The 10,452-nt window shown below is 41.0% G+C and overlaps 1 protein-coding gene across 1 annotated transcript; it reads right to left on the reverse strand.

Annotated features, from left to right (window-relative positions):
• Positions 1-976: 976 nt before the first annotated feature.
• Positions 977-4,145, reverse strand: LOC147634393 (probably inactive receptor-like protein kinase At5g41680). Its single transcript, XM_086804584.1, has 3 exons — positions 3,418-4,145; positions 2,732-2,939; positions 977-1,716 (listed from the first exon to the last, which is right to left on the reverse strand). Exons 1-3 carry the CDS (start codon positions 3,985-3,987, stop codon positions 1,079-1,081), a joined length of 1,416 nt encoding a protein of 471 aa, XP_086660710.1. The 5' UTR covers positions 3,988-4,145; the 3' UTR covers positions 977-1,078.
• Between the last annotated feature and the right edge of the window lie 6,307 nt (positions 4,146-10,452).

Genomic DNA, 10,452 nt, shown 5'->3' on the forward strand with positions numbered 1-10,452 from the left:
TTACTATATACTAATGAGCTTAGAGTTCCTTGCTATATAGTAAGGAGCTTAGAGTTATATGATCACCTTTAGCTCACATTTCCATATGTAGAAAGATGATGACCTTTAGCTCATATGTAGAAAGATCTCCTAATTAAAAAGCTCCAGAGGCATGACAAATCCATTGCTAAAGACCACCGCGTGTGTAGCTACATTTTCTAGTAAATTGAGTTTCTTTTACTATATAGTAAGGAGCTTAGAGTTCGTTGTGGATGTGATCACCTTTAGCTCACATTTCCATATGTGGAAAGATGATGACCTTTAGCTCACGTCATGTCCATTTGAAGGAAGATCTCCTAACCTTTAGCTCACATTTCCATAACGGTAGAAAGATCTCCTAATTAAAGCTCCACAGGCATGACAAATCCATTGCTAGAGACCACCGCGTGCGTAGCTACAAAATCTAGCTGCTCAAGCAACATAAGCGGTTGGAGGTAAAGAAAGCTCCAATCGCATCCTGCTAGCTGCTACTATAGGATGCCAACAAGCAGACCGTCTCCGGGCCTGATAGGCTTGTGTTCAATCTATCTTTGGAGTCATTCCGCATGCAGATGCTAAAAGGCAGGTGTTCAACCGCAATCGTAAGAACATTCCCGTGAAGGACTCTCGCGGGCAGTAGCGGGTCATCTGTATCTGAATTGGTGAGCCGCTCTCTGCCTGTAATTCAAGAAGAAAGTCTCTAGGAATCAATTGGTCTGATCTTCGAGCTCTATCGAAAAGTGTGGCCCTGCAGCACCATCCTCTGGAAAGGCCTTAATTCAAAGCATGGCGCCGCGGGCCGCCTCGCTCAACATTGCCTTGATCTTCATATAAGTCCGTTGCCATAAGATCAAACCGAAGCCATTGTCGCTGCTTTACAAATAGGATTAAAACGTACCGATAGCATTGTTCTAATTCTTGTCCAAGGAAGCCGTTTAATGGTGCTGCTCTAATTAAATGCAGGCGCAATTTGATTATATTAAGGAAGGGTTTTAATATTATGCAACAAGAGGGAAGTGCACGCTTATGATGGCCTAATATTTAATACAATGTGCCTAGCTCATACAAACTCTTGCTCGGCCCCCTTCTCATTCGGAGTGGAGATATCCGTATACGTAGAACTCGTGAGGTCCTCGAGCTCCCTCACCATTTTGATCATCCCTACCACTTTCGCCATGGAGGGTCTTTCCTGTGGAGCATCTTGCACGCACTCCATGGCAATTTTAAGCATGTGCACCATCTCCTCCTCGTATTGACCACGCTGTGCAATTTTGGGATCGAAGATCTCAGCCGTCCATTCTTCATGGATGGAAGAGTGGATGAGGCTGGGAAGGTCGAGCACTTGTTTGGTGGAAGGCAAGAGGGGCTGTTTGCCGGTGAGGAGCTCTAAAAGGAGGACGCCGTAGCTGTACACGTCGGATTTGTGGGTGAAGTGCCGGTTTTCGGCCACCTCGGGGGCGCGATAGCCGATGTTGGCGACAGCCTTGACGCTGGCGGCGGTTTTGAGGAGCTGCGTGAGGCCGGAGTCCGTCACGCACGCCGTGAAGTTGCTGCGGAGGAGTACGTTGGATGGCTTGATGTTGCCGTGCACCAGCCCCTTGTTGCGGCCTTTGCTGTGTATGTAGGCGATGCCTCGGGCCACGTCGAGTGCAATGCGGGCGCGAGTTGGCCAGTCCAAGGGCGGCGTCACCTCCTGGCCTGCATTATAAGGGGTTTTAACGCCGATCAGTGACCTCTTGCAAAGAAAACGGTAGTTCTACTAGGAAGCATGCCTCTTTTCACTCCCATTCAAATCTCCAAGTATCATCCTTTTCTCTTTAACCCCTTTTTCTCCCTCTCATTTGGTCACTTGGAGAGCGAGTAAGCTGTCTTTAATAAGAGCGAGTAAGCTGTCTTTAAAATAGAGAGCAGAAGGTACCTTCTCCTAAGTTAATTCTTGATAAGTCTTTCTCTCTCCCCTCCTTCACATGTAAGGGCTTTCATGTCTTTACTTTGGTGATGCTCTCATGCATACTTGCACATCATATTTTTAAGGGCTTTAACAAGACAAAGATCTTCACCAGCATAGGTCGATGTCGATGTGCCCTTTGAAGTATTGCTCAAATTTATCTACATTTGATTCCCATCACATGAAGTTTTTGTATCCTAAATGAAGCATATTGCACTAAATTTGAAACTTTAAAAATATATCCATTTATACCCATGAATTGTATATACCTTGTTTGTAAAAATTCATGTATGCATCATAGTAAAATTCTCTTACATTGGATCATCCTAATTGTTATGATTTCTACAAAGCCATGTACCTTTTTTCGACCTTTTTAATATTTCTTTCAAAATCCTAAATTCATTTATGACAATATGCATAGACATATGAGGAAGTCATGCTAAGCACCAACCTTTATTGAAAGCTTTTACTTTGAGCATCCATCAAACAAGCTCTCATTTCCTAGGATGTATCATAAGAAGAAAATGCCCCAGACAAGTACACATGAGGGGTAAAGATGGACAATCATTCCGATTTTGGGATGGCCTTTCAAATGGTTCCTAATGTTCCATTCCGTATTCCTTTTCTTTTGAGTTTAAAATGGTTCCTGAGGTTCCATTCCATTTTCGTTATCTCATGCGGTATCTATTCCTTCTCTTTTTATGTTCACTAATATGAAAGATGCAAAGCGTTAGAGCCATGTTTAAAATGAGAAGCCTGTCTTACCATGGAGATGAATGGAAAGATTTCCAAAGCTAAGGTACTCGTAAAGCAAGAGCTTCTCAGCCTCCGAGAAGAAGTAGGCCACAATAGGAAGCACATTAGGGTGATTGAGTTTAGCAAGGTCTTTGATCCGATTTTTGAACTCTTGATGGCTGATTCCAACATCAAGCATGTGTTTGATCACAATAGTTGGTAGGTCAACTTGTCGCACCTTCATTCATATTTGAGAAAATGGTGCCTTAGTTTATATTTTAGCTAGTGATTAGAGTGCCTCATTTCATATATGTTCTAGCTACTAGTCTAGTGTGCCTCATAAAGAGCACATCACGGTGAGACAAAGAACACAATGCGGTGAGAGTGAATGATTAATCTAAAGCCTTGAGGTGAACTACTCAAAAAGCAAGTGTACACTCTATAAGCATGCCATACTTTTTCTTGGGTTGGACATTGAAAGCCAAAAGCAATGAAAGCTGCAAGCACAAATATATAAAGACATGGTCAAGAGCCTGGGCCTACAATTCACCTAATAGGGTAGTAGTGGTGAGTGTCGTAAAATCAATAATAGAAACTATTTCTTTTATTTTTAAATTTGTGACTAAGGCTTAAGCTATCCGGAAGAGAAAAGTAATGTGAAGCCCTATATAACTCCCCACCACGGCGGAGAATAAAGCAACATGGAGCTCACTCACCTTGTAGGCGGAACCGAAGATACCCGTGCCAAGGGGTTCGGCACAAGACTTTAGAAGGTCGTCCATGTCGAACATAGGCCAGCCCTCTTGCAGCGTGATCAACTTGCGAGCATCGGACGGGCTTTTTTCCTCGACAGCTACTTCATCATCATGAATATTAATATCGCCATTCACGCTAGGCTGTTCTTTACTAGGAGCGACAATGGCCAGTTTTTCTTGAATCTGGCGCGCAAATGGCACCGCCTGCTTACCCTTCGCCTCCGCCTCACCAGACTCCGATCGCGATGAGCCTACATCTCGCCGCCTCTTTGCTTTGCTGGACGCTCTGTAAAGGAAAAGGAATAGAACAGCCAAAGCCCCCAGTATGATGACGAGAACTGTGATGAAGTTTTTGCTATGCTCATCATGGGGACCACTGGCTATGGCAGGTGGCGTCGCAGACACCACATCCCTCCGGCCATTCTCTAGGAGCAAAACCCTACCGTGTGACCCGATGCGCCGCTTCATGGGCGGTTCGTCTACCGCATCAGCAAGCCAGAGAACGCTAGCAATTGCTCTGTTTAACAACATTGAAACCCTCCTCGCATGATGGCCCCTCTCTGCCCCTCGTTCGCTCTCTCACACACAACTGATGCACTATGGCAAAGCTTCTCTCTCTCTCTCTCTCTCACACACACACACACACAGACACGCACAGTGAGCTAATGCACTTTGGCAATCGATGCACACCAAAGTTCCCCATGTAGGAGGGCAACTTTGGACGCTTCTCCTATTAAGTTGAGCTGGATGCACTTTGGTATAATCGCAGCCGACCTTGCCGCGACCGCGCATGCAAACTTCGGAGTTTACTATGTACTGAAACAGCTGGGGTGCATGGCACGAGCTGTTCATTAATCCATCATTTTTTTTCTTTATGTTAGGGATTAATTCTTCTGGCCTATAGGCATTATTTATTTATTCGCAGCTAAGAACTACCGTTACAAAAAATCCTTTGCTATTAAAAAGAGGATCTGCTTAAATGCTGGCAGCATTCTCTCTCTCACACACACAAGCAACAAAATGCTTGCAGCCAGGCCAGGCGCAGGGGAGCAAGAAATGGTTGCCAACTCGCTAGGGCATCATGAGGGGAGAGGGAGCATTGTACAGGCCATGCAGGAGTGTGGCTGCGGTGGGGGGCAATAGGTGGGTCGAGGCAGACGAGAGGGGGCGGTGCTCTACGTATGACACGCGAGGGAGCGGACGGTAACCTTAGTAACGTGCATTAATTCAATCGTATGCAGATTTGCCTATGACGACTTTGAGTGAACACAAGGGACTTCAAACTCATTCCTATATAGTAAAGTCGAGTCTATCTAGCAAATTTGGACCAATTTTTCTGGATCCTAATACATATTTTTCTAGATCCTAATACATATTTTTCTTATTCAATCTAGTAAACATGACTTTTTAGTTATTAATCTAGCAAATTACTTTATCTATCTAGCAAATAAGTGGTTTCCTATATAGAAAATGATAATATCTATATAGAAAACTGACTTTATATCTAGTAAAGTAGTGATTTTTATGTAAGAAATGTGCATATCTATATAAGAAATTAATGTTACAATTAATAAATAGGTTTTTCTTATATAGCAAATAGCATTTCCTATATAGCATTGTGAAGTTTCTATATAGTAAATGATAATAATCATATAGAAAACCCACCTCACATCTAGCAAAGAAATGAAGTCTATATAGCAAAAACAGTAAACTAGTGATATCTACTAAACTAGTGATCTCTGTATAACAAAAATAGTAGCATCTATATAGCTAAGAACTCACAGTGTATATAATCATATACATAAATCGAATATTCATTATATTTTTAAAAAGGATTTTAAATTTATAATTAATAAGCTAAGTGTGAAAAACTTGTATTTTTCTTGTAAATAATATGTATCCAAATAAAAGAAATGATATTTGACTTTATAAAATCAATTTACATCCACAAACACCAGTTATTTTTTTCAATAACAATAATGATATTTATATTAGAAACTCTTTTGTACTAAATACTAATTATCATATTTTTCTAGCAAAAAGTACGTACATATAAAATTTACTTATGCTATTATAATTTACAAGTTTAAGCATGCCCATCCTCAAGTAATTATTATCTCACACAGTACCTTTGCTTCATCTCTTTCTCTCTCTCTCATATATATATATATATATATATATATCAGAGAGACAGATAGGAGTGGTAAAGAGTAGAGAGAGTGAGAGGATGGGTAAAAGCTATCTTCTTCTTTGTCAGTTTTGTGTCAATTTTGTCAAAGGATGGCACACATGAGATAAATATCTCAAAAACCTATTATGAACCTTGCCAATTGCTTGAGATTCTTAGGTTGTATAGCTTCTTGGATTGCAGAGACTTTCCTGCTATCAATATGCATTCCCTCTTCAAAAATAACATATCCAAGTAGAATGCCTCTATTTACAACAAAAACACACTTTGAGGGATGATTAAGTGCTAAACCCACCATCCTGCATCTCTCAAAGCAAAGCTTGAGGTATTTTAAATGATCAACCATTTTCTCAAACACACTAAAATCATCTAGACACATTTTCATGAATGATGTTAAAAATGGTTCAAACACTTCCTATACCCACTTCTGAAATGTTGGGGGAGCATTTTGTAGTCCAAAATCTTTCACATTACTTGCAAATACTCCCCATTCTGTTATAAATGTTGTTTTGTCCCTATCTTTTGGTGCCATCAGTATTTGATTATAGCCACTAAATCCATAGAGAAAGCTATATACTTCATGACCTGCTCTACTGAACCAAGGAGGGTATCACAGAACGGTAAAGGGAATGGATCTGAAATAGTAGCTGCATTAAGTTTCCTGTAATCAACACATACCCTGATTTTTCCATTCTTCTTAGGTACAAACAGACAACTCCTTTCATATCAGTGTAATGCCAACAAGCAAAGATATCTTTGAATTCCCATAACAGACCTGTCAAGTCCTCTTTGAACTGTCCTTTCAGATTAATACTGATTTTGACATTCCTTGGCTCCTCCTATGTCCCTAAGTTCAAATCCTGAAGTTTATCTTCTTTAACCCTAGATGCCTTAGACATATGTTCCTCAAAAGCTCTTTCTGCCTGTATCCCTTCTTTTGTGTTCTCCATTATTTCTTTATCCTCTCCTTTTGTAATTTCCTTCTGCATTTTCAAGTCTAATTCCTGATCTGTTTTTATGGTATGCTGGTCCATCTTAAAATCCTTTTGAAAAGTATACTGTTGGACAATATTTTCTACATCCACCTTAAAGATAGGGATAACTGAAGGATTTCTCCTCAGAAACTCTTCTTCTTCATCCTCTTGCAATTATGGTACCATATTGATTGCTTCTACCATCAATGGCCTGAAAGCTTTAGGAATGGTCCTCTTGGACCCCATATCCATTTTGACCATCTTTTTTCCCCTTCTGATCACTATTTGGTCAGCTCCCCAATCCTGCTTCACTTTGGCAGCTCTCAAACAACCAAGGCCTTCCCAAGATCATTCGATAAGGGTTTTCTGACTCTTCAAGTTTCAGCACAACAAAATTTACTGGAAAGTTGAGTCCTGCCACCTGTATAATTTTTCCTCTGACTATTCCTAGTGGCTGCACTCTCCTCTGGTCTGCCATCTTAACTTGGAATGGTGCACTGTCAAACTTAGTAATACCTAGATCCCAAACCCTAAATCCTAAACCTTAAACCTTAAACCCTAAACCCTAAACCCTATGCCCTAAATCCAAAGCCCAAAACCCTAAATCCTAGATCCCAAATCCTAAACCTTAAACCCTAAGCCCTAGACCATAGACTCGAGACCCTAAACCTTACACCTTAACCTTAACCCTAAACCTTAAACCCTATGCCCTAAAACCTAAATCCTAAGCCCAAAACCCTAAATCCTAGATCCCAAATCCTTAACCTTAAACCCAAAACCCAAAACCCTAAATCCTAGATCCCAAAAACTAAACCGTAAATCGTATGTCTGAATCCCAAACACTGAACCCTAAATCCTAGACCCTAGATCCCAACTATGTGTCCCAACAATCACTAAACCCTGAATCCTAGACCCTAGATCCTAAACACTAAACCCTAAACCCTAAATCCTAGATTGCAAACACTAAACTCTAAACCCTAGATCCCAAACACTACACCCTAAACCATATGTCCCAATCCCTGAACCCTAAATTATAGACCTTAAATCCTATCCAAAACCCTAAATTCCAAACCCTAAACCCTAGACCCCAAACACGTGTGCGTATGCACACACACACACACACACATGCATGTGCGCACATGGGAGTTAGCGGTTATACCCTAGTTGCTCGTTGAAAGGCTTGAGCGATTATTTCCACATGGCTTGACTAAACACGAGCTTTATGAGTTCATTAGAGTCTTATGAATAAGGATATAAGAGACAGTTGAGGATGTACAAGAGCTTTGATAAGGATATAAGAGCAGTTAAGAATATACATAAGCTATTAAGAGCTCTTGATCTCTTGGAGAAGAGAGCAGAGGCAGTGATAAAGATAGAGGGAAGTAAGTGATCAAGTAAAAGGATCATTTCCAAAATTCACTAAGATCTCGATGCTTCACTTTGAGAAAGGAAAATCTCAAGTTATGTTTTTAGAACAAACATTATTTGGATGCAAAGATATTGAAATATCATAAAAGGATCATTTCCAAAATTGATCAAGTAGAGTTACTTCTTGAAAGCTACTTTTTACTTGAGTTCAAATAATTTGACTAGTTTTTCACAACAAGGAAACTTGCAAAATTTATAATATGCTTATAAACAATGTATGAACCTAACCATGTTTCATGTGCGTGCGTGCGTGTGCATGTATACACACACTTGCACACACATGTGTGTATGTATGAAGACACACATGAATGTGCGTCCGTGCATGTGTGTGTGTGTGTGTGTTTGTATTGAGAAAGCAATAAATCTATGTAAAATAGAATTTTCAGTAGGAGAGCAATAGATATTCCATAAGGGTCTATGGTGAGGAGTGGCCTCCTACCTTGGCCTCCTCCTCATCCTAGTCTCAAGATCTCTAATCTACCTAAGGTTATTCAATCATAAAACAAACTCTGACACACAAAAAAAAATAGAAAATAGATTTATAATGCTTTCAAAAATTAAGCTCAAACGCTTTCAAATGAGTCCATAGGACCTCATTTGATCATATTTGGCTTTCAAAATGAGTTTATTTAAGCCATTGGACTTCAAATATGCTTGAATGCTTTCTAATGAGGTTACAATACCTTGTTTGATGACATTTATCTTGTATTTGAGATCAAATGAGGTGAGAAGACCTCAAATAAACTGAGAGAGAGAGAGAGAGAGAGAGAGAGAGAGAGAGAGAGAGAGAGAGAGAGAGAGAAGGCTTTCATGAGCAACACAATAAGAAAAAGGGGGAGCACAATGCTTGATGAAAATTATTTTTTCAACCAATCAAAATAAGGAAAACTCCTCAATCTACCTCGTTTTGGTTTCCAAAATGTATGATTTTGCCAGGTGAAACAACATTATTATCACCATAGCTAAAAATTTACAGTCACCCTCATTGTATCTAGAGAAATTAGGGATCTGAATGGTCTTGGCATAGTCAATATACTTGGTAGATATCCAAGTCTCCAGAAGAATTGGGCACTTGAATGGTTTCTCCATATTAGGTTTTCGATACATTGTCTTCGTGGGCCAACAAGTTGACATGATATACCAGCAATGGCATCATTGGCTTTGGTTACTTTGTGATGTGTTAGTTCTCTCATGGGTTCTCCTTTCAACTCATAATGAATTTGGGCGGGAAAGTGAGGCTATTGTGCCGGCGGACCGTTGTGAAGTGATTAGGTGGCATGGTGGCAATGTGCACATTCATAACCAAGGAGACTTTGGCAGTAAATTAATAACCAAGGAGACTTAGGCGGTAGCTGAAATTAACAACCAAGAAGTAGGTCGTCTAAGCGGGCCTTCTGAGATTGCATTGACAGAGCCTAGGCATGCTCGCCCAATACATGAGCTACACGGTGGAGTTGCTCTGCCTAGATGACTGGCACATGGCATAGCTCCTCTGATGATGATGAAGGGTTATGAGGAGCCGTTGACGCTACCGCCCAACTACTTTCGCCCACTCTTCAGCGACACTATGGACCAATTTGCCAGATGAAACCAGGTTGCATACACATTACATGTCCAAGAGCATTGACTGCTTGAACCAGCGTGTGAAGGACCCCTACAGGACATTCGTCAGACTTGGAGAGAGAGTGAGGGCATGCGAACTAGTGGATTTCTTTGTGGAGGATGTACGGGCTCTCACACACAAATGACTCTGTACGTGTGGGTGGGAGCTACCCGTATGCACGTGTTCAATGCCATAATAATCACATGGTTGCTGAATCTAGCTGAGTGGGCCTTCTGCTACTTGTTGTGGAGTCCGTGTGGGGATATCTAGGCAGCCTCCTAGAAGATCTGGTGTGGCCGATGGCATGCGGGGGCATGCTTCACTGATGCTGCAAGACTGATGGGCATTGTGGGTAGGGCAATTCCTCTTCGGAAACCCGCCGGGTTTACAAAGTTCATTTCTTCTCGTTGGATCTGGTTTCGAAGCATCTTACTTTTGTTGCCGCTATGGGTATGCTGAGTACAACAACATTTGTTCGTACTATGGACATGTTTGGTCCTATAGCTGATAATGCGGGTGGCTATGCGTATAGCTCTAGTACGGCTACTATGCAGGCTATATGGCTAGTATGGCTGTTGAATGACATGTTGTGCTACCTTTGCTACATGTCATATGGCCCACTGGTATGGCTTTTTACATATTGTGCTACCATTGCAGCATGTCCTATGGTTTATACCAGATTCACACCTCATCTCCTTTTTAGTCAAGTTTTTCCTTAGTTGTCCATAGTCACAACATAGCCTTAATACGAGATGTACATGCTTCTTTTACCATTCTGTAACATTTTTCTAGCCTGGTATAAT

This window comes from Cibotium barometz, chromosome 11, assembly GCF_041138505.1.
Source record: "Cibotium barometz isolate CiBa-2024 chromosome 11, ASM4113850v1, whole genome shotgun sequence".
NCBI classification, from domain to species: Eukaryota; Viridiplantae; Streptophyta; class Polypodiopsida; order Cyatheales; family Cibotiaceae; genus Cibotium; species Cibotium barometz.